We start from the raw sequence: 14,134 nt of genomic DNA, 5'->3' as shown, positions 1-14,134 counted from the left end.
TTGATATAAACAAATTAACTTGTAATAATAGTATACATATTTTATGCAATAAATTCACTAATTAATATATATATAATTTTATAAAATAATCTAACGAACGTAACTATTCCTTGATATGAATGAAACTAAACGCAATAAACGTAATTTTAAATACTGTATTATACTAACTGAAACTCCAACTTAATGCAATGTACTTAATTAAGTTATATTTAAGCTCTTTCTGTACACGGCAAGAGTACTAGAATATTACGAGTCATAGTATAGAAGCTATCAAAAGAGGCCGTTGTTTGATGCCTTAGAAATTCTTTTCCTGACTTAATAGCTTGAAGCAAGAAATAAATGCCATTGGAACAGCCATTCAATGCAATTTCGACTGTTAAATATGAATTATATTGAATAATGCGTACTGCTAATCAAAAATTACATATATATGACACTTATTTATTTACCTAATGAAACTAATCTTTGCTTTGGGACATCCTTTAAGAGTTAACTTTGTTGGAAAATAATTATACGTACATTAAATAATCTTAATTTCATCTTGATATTATAAATACAAATTGATATTATTTATTCAAAATCTAATACAAATATGTTTATCTACTAGAGAAAGTGAGTGGGAGAGAGAGAGAGAGAGAAGACAAATATATGTTTAACAACTATAATTCAATAAAAAAAATAATTTTTATTAAAGAAGTATTAATAATATAAACTATGTGAATACTGAAATCCATTCGAATAAAAAATATTTAGAAATTAAATTAATATTCTAATAATTAAATAATAAATTAAAATAACGGACAATGGCAAGCTCTGGTATAAATACTAGAATTGCATTATATTTAAGTTTTTGTATATGTGCAATTCTTTAATAAAACTTTTTGATATACTTATATTATTTCAATATCAATATGTAAACATATTAAATCAATATTATTAATAAAGTTCAAATAACAAAAAATTATTATAGAATACGAAATTGGTAAGAAAATTAAAAATAAAGTATTAATTTTATTAAAACGATATTTTAAATTTTTTAATTTAACTACGCAAAAATAAGAAAAGCATTCATATAATCAATACATAGTCTCCGCACGTAGTGCATCATAATTAATTGATGATAATAAAACAATAAAAAAAAGACCAAAATTTAAATTAATATATATATACTTATTATACTTATTATAAAATTGACGATTTCGTTTAATTTTTTACTAAAAGAAAATAATTATATTGTTAAATTATAAAGCATTTGTTTTTTATAATAAAAATGAATTTCCTGTATAAAACACATTGTGCTATAAAACACATAATACATTATATTAAGTGATTTTATTTTTACAATAAATAATTATAATTATAATTACAATTTATAATTACATAAATAAATTTATTTATGCGATTATAGTTAACGGTATAAATACATTAGAAAAATAAAAATGTAAAGGTGCATTCATTATTTATTCATATTCTGAGAAACTTGCATACACAATTTATATTAAATTTATATCGACAGTTGATTTTAGATTATTATAAAAGAGTAATTATTTTATTCATTCTAATTAGTTTCGTAAAATAATGAAACACTATTGAAAAGCACTTTATCTGAACAAAAATTGTAAAAAACAATCGGTGAAAAATATCAAATTTTGAATTTTAAATTTTTATTAAAATTTTTATAGCTTGTCAATATAAACATTTAATTATTTTTTGTCAAATACGCAAAGCTAGCGATAATAGAATTAAAAGTATAATTTTAATATAAAAATTATTTAAGATTGCAGTTTATGCGTTGCCATAATTTTATTTAATTTTATATTAATTCCAAATTATAATTAAATATGAAACGAGATAAAACATCATAATTTAATTATTCTATCATATTATTAAATTTACTTGAATATTTTTGCCGATTATGTCTAATTTCATTATATATTGCTTTTTTTAAAATTCAAAAAATAGGCTATATATTCCATTTTTTATGTGATATGATAAACAGTATATGTTTAATTTAATTCAATGAAATTTCGAACAATAATTAGTTCATTAATGAAATTGTAGAATGAATATTATATAAATAATATTTGTAAGTTGTACAAATCATTATAACGTTTGAATCATTGAATCTATTATAAAATATAATTTTATTTGATCGTTCATTACGTCGTTTCTTACTTTTAAAATTATTAGGATGTTAACTACCGAAAAAATAAAAATAAAATATTTGTCGTTTTACGATATAATAATTAAAATAATAATAGTGTTTAATTAAATTTATGGCTCAATATAAAAAACTTTATTTTAAGTAGGATTTAAGAATACTTTAAATATGTAGAGATTTATTTCCGATTAAATATATATTAACAAATTTATTTATTTATTAATTTACTAATCCCTAAAATAAATATATGTAATATATTTATAATCACTTATTATGATATATTTAAGTTAAATTTTAATATTTCAATCAATATTGATTAGTGTCAATGACAATTATATGAATTTTCTTATGCTTTCTATAATTCAAATAGACATACTTTACTACATTAAATGCATATATTGAAAAAGATTTGTAAAATTCTGAAAATTTACAAAATTATATTAATGAATAACGGAATTTTCATATTTAAAATTTTACATTTAATTTTGGTTAATTTTTTTTTATAATCTTATAAATTAATTCATTAGCTTGATATTAAAAAAATAATGATACTTTGGTCAATGAACATAATCGATGTTAATTTGTTAATTTATTCAATACATAAGTTGAATGTTCGCAATATAAAACAAATTTTTTTTATTTATATACTAATTTCTTAAGAGCTGCATATGTAATATAGAATATTGGTGAATATAATTATATATAATAATATTATATCCATTTGTTACAAAATTAATCAAAATGATTAAATTTTATTAAAATTCTGTTATTTATTATATTTTATAACAAATTATTAAACTAAATTTTTTCATTATTATTTATTGTTTATTTATGTTTTATTTAATATCTTTTTATGCTTAAAAACATTCAGTTTCTTATTATTATAGTGAAAACAATAACTTCGAAATGATCTATAAGTGTGAAATTTATCTTTTTATGCTTAAAAACATTCAGTTTCTTATTATTATAGTGAAAACAATAACTTCGAAATGATCTATAAGTGTGAAATTTACGTTACTTAAATTGCAGAAATTTATAATTACAAATATAATTAAATAATCACTCGTACAGTCAAGAAGACTAAAATATTCTCTCAGAAACTGTCTAAGGAGTGGACAGATAATAACAACCAATTCTGGATATTATATGAAGGTTTAATGCATTTTGGAATAAAGAATGAAAATGAATTGTGCTACTATATACATTTATATATACATATAATTCTACATACATTTATAGTCGAACATTTCAGTATTTATATCTTTATTTATTTATTCAGTACCTTCAGTTACAAACATTTCATGTTTTTGAATGAATACTATGTGAATTTTATAAATAGTCAATATTAAATAAATAAATTTGCTAATAATTGATTTTATGCATCAATATTATATATATAATTTTGTATTAAATATTATAAATTCTGACTTTTTTTAAAGCAATTTTTTAAAGCAGATTTTACAATGCACAGTACTGAATTTGCAATTACTACAAGTTAATTTATAACTTTCAATCGATTTTCCAAAATTTTATTAAAATTATTCATGCATTATTCATGCATTTATTTTTAAATCTAAATGAAAACTAAAAAAATAATATAAATAAGTGAAAATATATGATATATAACAATAAAGTTAGAACTTTCTTCATTAATAAAATGGAAACACAATGTTTATATACAATTTGCACGACCAACTAGATTTATAGAAATATTATTAATTTACAAAAGTTATTAAATTATAGTTATCGATTGTTTTATGCTGAAAAATGCAAAATATTTAGTATAATATTAATTAATAATATACATGTATACTTTTTATAAAATCTATTCATTTTTTCAATCTATTACATAATGTAAAATTTTTTTAAATTTATTATAGTATGAAATCAAATAAACATCAAGATAAAGAAATAAAAGAAATGTTTTTTAATTGTTTCTTCGTTTATTTGATTGTGATATTACAATCAGTTTGTCATTAATTAATTAAGTTTCTCAATGAGATGACAATCAATTATTTGCGAATCGCAGTAATCGAAATATAAAGTATTACAAGTATCTTTTAAAAGTCTGACCGTAATACATAATATATAAGAATATTTTATTATCTCGAAACGCTTCGTCCTGCGTCAATGGGTTATTTCCGGGAGGGGCTAGCAAGTCCTAAAATGTAATAACACATATGTAAGCTTTTTAGCTTGCAAGAAAAATAAATTTGTTAAGTGTAGTGGCACTAATTTTTTATATTAAATCTGGTCTGATTTTGCATATTAAAGTTGGCACGAAAAACAGCCGAGAAGACGGCTGAAATCTTTTAGTACTCACCGATCATTCGGTTTTGACAATTCACGTGTTAGCAGCCGAAACTTCGTAAGGACATGTATAAAGAGGCTTCCTCCCCTTGTTTTCTAACCTGTTACATAAGGTCGGAAAGCGTCGGTGGCGGTCGAGGCACAAAGGAAAGCAGACGAAGATCGTACTCGGAAGTTGAATGTTTGAGCTGCACGGAAGCAGGAGCGTCGCGTCGAAACGTACAAACAACACGCCATCTCACAAACAGCCGACTGCTTCGCATAGCCCAAGGGGAGCATGCTATTGCTGGCGCCGCTACTCCTCCGACAGAACTAGAGAAGGGAGAAAGAGGAACAAATGCCCGTACTGCCACTGGCGGCTCCCTCGTTTCGTCTTTCTCCGATTCTCCTTCTACCCTCCAGTGCGCTGCCGCTTCCGCCACCCGCCTCCGCTCTTACTTGTTCGCCAACGTCGCTTTGTGCACACTAGTACACGAGTATTGCCTCCTGCGCGTGTAAGGGCGACCCTTTAATGCGAGGGAAAATGATCGAGTATGGACAGAGTAGGGCCACGTGCTGCTACTCGGCAACTCGCATCGGATCTCGCGATTCATGTGCAAACTCTGTTTATCCGCACGTGCATCGATGAGGCCGAGTAGACACGAAGGAAACTACGCCGAGCGGAACACTGATGCTGCAAATTACTTTGGAAGTTCAGCTTATTTACCAGTTTTTAAGGGGTCGTGGGCACACGGTAACTCTCGAGATACAATATTCACCTTTTACGATTTTTGTTTTCAAATTTACGGCAATTCTTAATTAACTAAGATGGTTTATTTTATTTAAACGAACAATAATTAACTTTTAAAATTTATTAATTTATATTTTTGTTTTTTTGTTTATTTTGCATAAAATTTTCCATGGCTTATGAGCCAATGGAGTAGCTCAATTTTATTAAAATAAATTAAGTGTAATGACTTGCTATTGATTATAACTCAATTGTAACTCAAATAACTAAGTTTCTATTTGATTTTAAATATTAATAAACAACATTATAATTTCATAATTACCTTAGCTTTGGAAGGACAACAACATTAAATAAATAGAACGACTTTTTAATACATATAGACCTGTATAATTCATTATGTAAAGCATTTTCAATTGGATCGATTATACTTAAGTATTCATTAGCTACAAGGAAATTATAAAGTGGCATAAATTATTGTGTTATATATCGTAAATATAGTTAAATAGTCACTACAACTAAATTTGCACAGTCCTCAAATATGTGTAGGCCCCATAAGTGACTGATTTGTTAAAAACATTAATTGTAATAAATTTAAACGTTTAAATTATAATTAAATTTATATTATAATATATAAATTTATATATCAATATTATATTATTATTATATTATTATACGAAAGAAATGATTAAACAAATGAAATTGAATATAATTTAAGTTATTATGATTATATAAAATAAATATATATTTCAACAATTCTAAAATTAAGATTTAATTTACAAAATAAGATTTATAAAACAAACATGAATATTACAATACATACTTTGTAACGGAAACTATTCAAGAACGCATTATTTTATTTTACATCGATAAAAGAGAAATTAAAATTAGTGTTATTGGAACATCAGCATTCGTTAAATTGGATTATAAATAATATAATTAACGGAAGAAGCTGTTTATTACAAAAACTAGAGATTTTTATGTATAATTTATTAAATGTCATTTTTTATTTCAAATTCAAAATAAAAATAAAATATGGATAGATATTTATTTCTAACGAAATTTTTAAGAAGCCAAAAATACTTATAACAATATGTTAGTAATTTCTTTTATAATAGTAAAAATGTATTGTAATTATTATTTAAATATCTATTTTATTGAAATTTATAAAATTTACCAATTTGAATATACTCAAAAGATATTTCTAATATCTTTTATATTAATAAAATGAAACTACAGAATGTGAAGATATTCATTAAAAAATACAAAAATATATTCAGAAATGTATGTAATACATGAAAATTTTTATAAATTATCTTTCTTTATATATTTGATGTAACTACTGAATTTTATTAAATCACTTTATTTCAGTAGCTTATGTTGATTTCAGTGTTATAGCATTTTGTTAATAAATTACAAAATTATAATTAATTTATTATTTTTTTGAAAAATTTAGATTATTTAATATTTTGATTATATGAAAGATTGGAAACCTATTACATAACTTCATAAGTAGATACATCAAGTATGAAAATATCTTTAATTTATATAAATAAGCATATTCTATAATATAATGAATGAAGAAGAAAATACTGGAATACGTTAAATTAATTCCTTTTTATTTTTATTATTAACGTTTAATATTCTAGTAATAGGTGTTATTTATGTTAAATTCAAATACATTAATATTTAAAAAAAAATGCATTTAATTTTTTTAAATTAAATTTTTTTGCAGTATTATCAATTATAGTAAGATTTGAAAATTATTTTTTTATCGTAATAAACATTTTAAAATAAAAATTTTATTTTTTAAAGCAAAATTCTAAAAGTTTATGAATTTTGAATAATAATTTTTAAATATTTAAAAATGTAATTTTTAGTTTTTGATTTATTAATATAAAATGAAACCTTTTTTATTTGACATATCTAAATGAAAGAAATATGAAACTTGTCAAAATTCAATTATTGTGTTTTAAAAATTACTAAAACATATATTTTTAATTGTATATTTATTATTATATTTATTATATTTATTGTTATTTATTAATGAATAATCAATTCATATTGAAATATTCCATGGATAAAAGAAAAAAATACATAAATTAAATTTTTTATTGCAATACATTATAGAGAAAATTTGAATATAATTCCTAAATACTTATTTAAATAAGAATTTACAATTATTTGATAATTTTATATATATATTCACCATTGAAGGTTAGTTTAAGAAGTGTGAATCAAATCATTAATAACTAATTTTCAGTATCTGTATGCATTTAATATGTATTGAAACGCAGGATGAACATTGAAATTATCAGTCCTTGTATAATATATCATACAGCCTCTTTTACACTTCGAACGGACTATTTTTTTTATTCGTTAATTCTTATTGCATTGGAATAAATTTAAAGCGAATAGTTTCTAAAAAAATTTTTGAACTTATAATTTTTGTAATTTATTTTATATACAAGTAGCGATGCAAGAGTAAAGAAGTATGAAATAAAGAATATAAGTAGTAAGACGAGATACCTCACATGCTGTGGGTGAGTGAAAACGATCCCATTTAATCAATACTTGTGCTCTCCGCATATTTCAGTAACGTCATTCCTACAGAATGCTAGTTTCCATTTTCTCAACTTTAACATCATTCTCTAAATTAACTCTTTCTTTTCTTCCACTGCTCTATTTCTCATTTTTGCCCCTAATAAATTATTCTGTGTCTGTTATTATTGTTTGTAGAAAAATTTCATTTTATTATATTTTACAGAGTTTTGTCTTATTTTTAATTCATTATTTTAAAATTAATATTACAAAATTATTGTAATTTAATTCTATAATTTTTGCTCTATAAAATATATTTTTTATTTTATATTCAGTATCTCGATATATTATTTTAAATTTTTCGTTTTATTGTTCATATACGAGATTAATTATTATTCTTAAATACTTCATCATTCACATTTAAACAATTGTTTATTACATAATGTGATTGCTATTTGGTGTTGATGTATTATTATATATTTTAAATAGATATTCAATTATATCCGAATATATAATGTATATAATATAATTGGATACATTATACTAAAAGAGGATCGATAATATAAGGAAAGAGTCCATCAAAAAGACTAAAAGACTTCAATAAACGGAATGTTTTTATATTATAATTAATTGTATCTAAATATTAGAATATACACAAACATTCCTTTAATCAATATATTATTATTTATGGGTCTTTAATTACATTGAAAATAATTATTTTACCATGAATTTATACATATAAAAAAGACTAATTTGATCTGTGTTTAACAAATGTACTAATATAATGTTTACAAAAAAATGTAAGTAAATAATAAAATACGTAGGGCTAATAAATAATAAAATGAATAATTTTTACTACATCATATGTTAAGCATACTATAAGAGAATTTTTTATTAGCATAATATAATGATATTTTACTTATAACATTGTAGTAAATAAAATATTTATACTCACTCTCTTTTGATATTCAAAAACTTGCTAGTAAATGTTTATTCTGCTCTTTCATAAAAAAGATGTTTATCAATATTTAATTGCGTTAAATAAAATTCAAGTTTATTCACAAGATACAAATAATAAATTAAAAATAAAAGAATATATAGTAAAGAAAATACAAAAAGTGTTGCAAATTTTACTTAATTCTTGATTACTGATGAAAATTTATTCGATTAATTTTTTAAATACAGTATAAGAGCTTAAAAACTAAACAAAAGAATTATTAAATAATTATTTGAATGTATAAAGATATAACAAAATAAATCGATGTTTAGAAACTGAACCAGAGATCGTGAATTTTTTTAATTTTTGTAAAACTAACGAATACAAAACAAATATATAATTGTGGCTGAATGTGATCTGCATGTACTGATAAAAATAATGGAGATAAAAGTAGATATATATAGTTTTCATATAATAAAAATATTTATAATGATTACATTCAAATCAAAGTATATTTATTGAATATATTAATAAGCTCAATAATATATATATATATATATATATATATATTAATTTTTTATTCAATTTTAGATTTTTGAAAGAATTATTTTCAAATTATTTAAGTACAGAGAAAAATGAGAGAGAGAGAGAGAGAGAGAAGAAATAATTAATATAAATGATAAAATTATACAAAATTGATTTATAATAGATAAAAAATTAAAAATTGCATTGTTGAGAAAAAGATGTCTGATTAACAGACGTTTAAAGTTTATTTATAACAGATTAAATAATGATTTCATATTACTCTTTTCGTTTAGAAAAATTAATTTAGGATATCTTAAGGATCATTGAAATATAAAATTGTCATTTTTATTCATATAATTAAAACAATTTGAGAAATATTTTATTATCAAACCAAAAGATGAGGTTTTAATAAAAAATTTATTAAAATTTCATTTATCTATATGGATAAAATATTTTATTGATGTACATGAATAATTATTCAATGTTAATATTAAAGTTCTATACAATCCTAATATTGAATAATATTTTAGTTAAAAAAATTTATTACTAAATACAAAGCTGCATATTCTTTATGTTAATTTATTCGTTATACATGTAGAGGTTTTTGTCAGTCTCTCCTTTATTTATTACTGTGCTATCTAGTATACTGCTTACATGTTTAAGATAATGTAAAAAGTTTGAATTTCGTATAAAATATCTTTTTTATGATAAATAACACTAGAATAAAAGTATCGTAAAGAAACGGATTATTATTAAATTATAATTTACGAATAATTTACGAATTGATATTATTTTTTATTTAATTTGTTTATTTTCTATACTACTCTATCTTTCTTAGATTCAGCATAAAGATAAGAATAATTGTTAGACATTAAAAAAAAATGAAAAAAATATATAATATATATATACAATAATATATTTATAATAATATTTATAATTAAAATACAATTTGAATAGAAATAAAATACCTTGTTTATCTGATTTTATCAGGATGCTATTATACCGATATATCATAATTCTAAACCTACATTTTAAGTCATACGAAAATTAGTTTTTAATAAACTATTATTATTCGTATTTATAAAAGTATTTTACTTTTATTAAATACTTATTACGTTAAGTTTAAAGTCGTGATTTACATTTTTAAAAATTAATTTACAATAAATTGCAAAAAAAATTTTATATATATTGTCGTTAATTATTTATAATAAAGCATTATTGTATTAAATATTTTTAACTCAATTTCTATATTAATAGCAAAATATTCATATTTTTAATTTATATAAAATTAAAACACATTTTTTCCCATTAAAAAACTTAAAAACAATTAAAATAATTTTGCTTTCAAGAAGTAGCACACCATTAGGCTTAACAATTTTACAATGCCTTGCTATTACCAATAGTAAATTATATTTCAAATTAAGCGCACTTCCAAGAACCAATAAGTTAAGGCCCTTTTTGCGCATGGAGTAAATGACTTTTTAATTTAGAAGTCCGTAATCTAAATAGAGATTTTCCACAATTTATTAATGGATGTATTTAAAGTTTATAATGACAATTTTTCTAATTATTTTTATATTACTTAAAAATCTTTTTAAAGTTTTTTAAAACTAAAACATAATATTTTACAAATGTAAATTTCAGCATTAACTTAAAATATTTATCATATTTATTATTAACCTTTCGCATCTTCTCTCTCATATGAATTGTCCTTTTTGCCTTTTGACTATCTTTTCTTATTTTTAAATAATATATTAAAATTTATTTTCTATTTATTATTATGTTTCTTCTTATTATTATTGTATAAGCAAAATGATTACAAAATCTAAAAAGAGTGCCACTTTTTTTTTTTTTTATTGATTAGCTTATATTCATTGGGCTGTTTAAAAAGTTTTTTATTATACATGATTACAATCAATACTAATTGATTCTCATAATTTATTTTTATTTTTCATTTTTATGTATTCATTATTTTAGTATTTTTAATATAAATATTATTGTTCTCATGTATATTTAAAAATAATATTACTACTGTTATTGATAAAATAAGATCCCTTTAGTTCTATATTTATTCATACGAATTAAAATTTTGTAATATATTTAAGAAGTATTTTAATTTAAATACGAAAAATTAATAAATTTTTCTTAAATTTTTAAATAAAGATTTGCTGTTTTGATATTTAATTCTAAATATTACAGATAAATTTAGGTGCTGTCTTTTATGTAATTAAATTTTCTTTATAACGTATGTTTATATAATTTTTGTGTATTTAAAATATTTAAATTTTCTAAGAAATATAACGTTCAATTTTAATTTACTTAATTAATTTCTATTTATAATCTTGAATAACCACTAATTGAATCATTTTTGGTATCTATTATTGTTAAATTTAAAGTAAGAAATAATTCTTCTGTATTCAAAGTGTAATTTGAATTAGAAATTAAGTAAATATTTATTTTAATAAGTTGAAAATACTGAAATATAAATTACAGGATTGCATATGATTTTATATAAATATTTTTTTTTAATTCATAAATTATTCGAAAGGTAAATATGTTAAGTACCTCAAAATCATTAGTAAAATACATTTTTATCAATGTGTATACATTTAAAAGTGGATATAATTTGATATTGGCTTGAATTAGAAAATTTTGATATTAGTTTAATAGAATGACCGATGAACATAATAAAAATAAAATCAAGCATAATGATAATAAAGAATCTACTATTCAATTAAGGTATGATAATGTGTTTTAGGTTATAGTATAGTGGATATAGTCATTATAACTAATATTCTATACTAAATTGTAAAGTAGAAAATATAAATCTTTTTTATTATAGAAATATAAATAGCAAAAGAGAAGATTTTTTAGAATGGAATGACTATTTTATGGCTGTTGCTTTCCTTGCTGCCATGCGTAGTAAAGATCCTTGTACTCAAGTTGGAGCTTGTATCGTTAATGAAGATAAAAAAATTGTCGGTATTGGTTATAATGGTATGCCACTTGGTTGCAATGATGACCAATTTCCATGGTCAAAAGAAAATTTGGATAAATTAGAAACAAAATATCTTTATGGTACAATTTATTAGATAATATTAATTATATGACATTAAAATAAAATCTAATATTATTTCAGTTTGTCATGCAGAACTTAATGCAATTTTAAATAAGAATGCAGAAAATATTAAAAATTGTACTCTTTATGTGGGCTTATTTCCTTGTAACGAATGTGCAAAAGTAATTATTCAATCTGGAATAAAAATAGTTTATTACATATCCGATAAACATGCATCTAAATGTACAACTGTAGCTGCAAAGAGAATGTTTGATGCTGCAAAAGTAGAATATAGGTATTTATGATATTAAATTTTAAGTTTAAATTTAAATTAAATTTTAATATTTTATAATTTCAGGCAGTACAAACCTAAAAATGAAAAAATAATAATTGATTTTAATGAAATAAATTGGAATGAAATGACTCAATTACCTTCTACACCTTTGAAAGACAATAGATCTTAATGTGATTATAAAGTTTGGAATATTATAAAATAAGTTAAAAATATAATTATTTTAATTAAATATTATTCTTTTACTATTTTACATATTTCAAAATAACATTTTAAGTCTAATATAATGAAGAGGTTTCATGCATATACTCAAAATTGATTATTCTATTATTAGTCAAATAAAATGTTAAAATAAAAATTGTTTGAGATAATAAAGTAGATTATTTTATTAATTTATAATAATTTTATTGTATAATAATTAATGTAATTAATCTTATATTCATAAAATCGGTAATGTATCATTAAAAACTACCGAAAAATGTTTTTATAAAACATTTATAATTATAATATTGATTATTGTAAAGTTAAAATGTTCACGTTTGGATAATAGTGTTATTTATATACTTTCAAAATTATACAATTAATTTATTTAAATTATTTAAAGGAAAATATGCAAATTTACTATTTAAAGCTTTTGTTTTAGTTTTACGTTTTGTGTTTATCTTATTGTTTTGTAAAGTTAGTACTTGTTTATTTGTGATTATTTGATATTGTACAAACCATTGAATTAATTTTTTTACAATCCATCATTCAAAATATTTTACCATACTACAGAAAATGATTTTTATTTTATAAATCTTTAACATGTAATGTAAAATGTATAATATAAATTAGATAATTTTAAATATAAATGACAGTTTGAGAATAAAATTGTTGATTTTCTTTTATCAGATTCTATAAAATACTTAGTATATACTTAGTATATGTTTTATTTTGTGTGTAACTTATTTTTAATGTTAAGTTTTTACAATTGTATAAAAACAGAATTTTATTAAAAAAATTTTAAGAAGTTTGTTTTCCAAGCAAAAAAGGATATATATTTAGGATTTGTATGAATAATTGTATAGCAATCTAAGTCTTGATATATTTTATTGAATGCGTCTGTACAAGTGATGAAATAATTATTAGGGATACTGGGCATAAGCTTTTATAATGCAATAAATACAAATTAAATCTTGTATATTATTCAGCTTGTAGCTAATGTATTTGGCAAAACCTCAATAATTTATAAAACACTACTGATTTATTCGAATGAAATAATCACTTTTTGATTACTATGATCATATTCTTGAAATAATATAAAAAAAAAACTATTTTTATATGTACTGTTTAAGAGAGAATAATTTGACTAAATTTAAACAAAAATTTAATTGTTTTAAAATAATGATCTCATAAATTTTATGACAAGACAAAGTACGAATCTTTTGCGAATATTATTTATTTTCCTATAATACAATAATTGCTGATATGAAATTCATACTTTAAAATAAAAGTATCAATATTTGAAAATAAAATATTGATACACGTTTTTCACTTAAACAAGATAGTAATAAAAATGTCACTTTTTACTGTACAAAGTTTTCAAA

At 21.1% G+C, this 14,134-nt stretch overlaps 2 protein-coding genes across 3 annotated transcripts in view; one reads left to right on the top strand and one right to left on the bottom strand.

Annotated features, from left to right (window-relative positions):
* Nucleotides 1-4,613, bottom strand: part of LOC105363400 (growth arrest-specific protein 2) — a 30,016-nt gene extending 25,403 nt beyond the window's left edge. Inside the window, exon 1 of the mRNA XM_011501076.1 lies at nucleotides 4,485-4,613. The gene's annotated coding sequence lies outside the window, so the exon portion shown is untranslated. The remainder of the gene's footprint in view (nucleotides 1-4,484) is intronic.
* Nucleotides 4,614-11,854: 7,241 nt separating this feature from the next.
* Nucleotides 11,855-12,780, top strand: LOC105363398 (deoxycytidylate deaminase). 2 transcript variants are annotated; one of them, XM_011501075.1, is made up of 4 exons: nucleotides 11,855-11,937; nucleotides 12,041-12,195; nucleotides 12,338-12,551; nucleotides 12,615-12,780. In XM_011501075.1, exons 1-4 carry the CDS (start codon nucleotides 11,870-11,872, stop codon nucleotides 12,718-12,720), a joined length of 543 nt encoding a protein of 180 aa, XP_011499377.1. In that variant the 5' UTR covers nucleotides 11,855-11,869; the 3' UTR covers nucleotides 12,721-12,780. The 2 variants fall into 2 exon arrangements, with proteins under 2 accessions (XP_011499377.1, XP_011499376.1); XM_011501074.1 differs by having other exon boundaries at nucleotides 12,041-12,276.
* Nucleotides 12,781-14,134: the final 1,354 nt, after the last annotated feature.

The sequence above is a fragment of the Ceratosolen solmsi genome, unplaced genomic scaffold (genome assembly GCF_000503995.2).
Source record: "Ceratosolen solmsi marchali unplaced genomic scaffold, CerSol_1.0 scaffold57, whole genome shotgun sequence".
Taxonomy (NCBI): Eukaryota; Metazoa; Arthropoda; class Insecta; order Hymenoptera; family Agaonidae; genus Ceratosolen; species Ceratosolen solmsi.
The sequence above is the reverse complement of the archived record's forward strand: the minus strand, read 5'-3'. Positions and strand labels throughout refer to the sequence as shown.

What these genes read in the sequence shown, in the direction of transcription:
- LOC105363398 (XM_011501074.1), top strand. Translation starts at nt 11,870, where the DNA reads ATGACCGATGAACATAATAAAAATAAAATCAAGCATAATGATAATAAA. An exon ending in GAATCTACTATTCAATTAAG is followed by an intron (nt 11,938 to 12,040) that starts GTATGATAATGT and finishes TTTTTATTATAG; the next exon opens with AAATATAAATAGCAAAAGAG. An exon ending in AGAAACAAAATATCTTTATG is followed by an intron (nt 12,277 to 12,337) that starts GTACAATTTATT and finishes ATATTATTTCAG; the next exon opens with TTTGTCATGCAGAACTTAAT.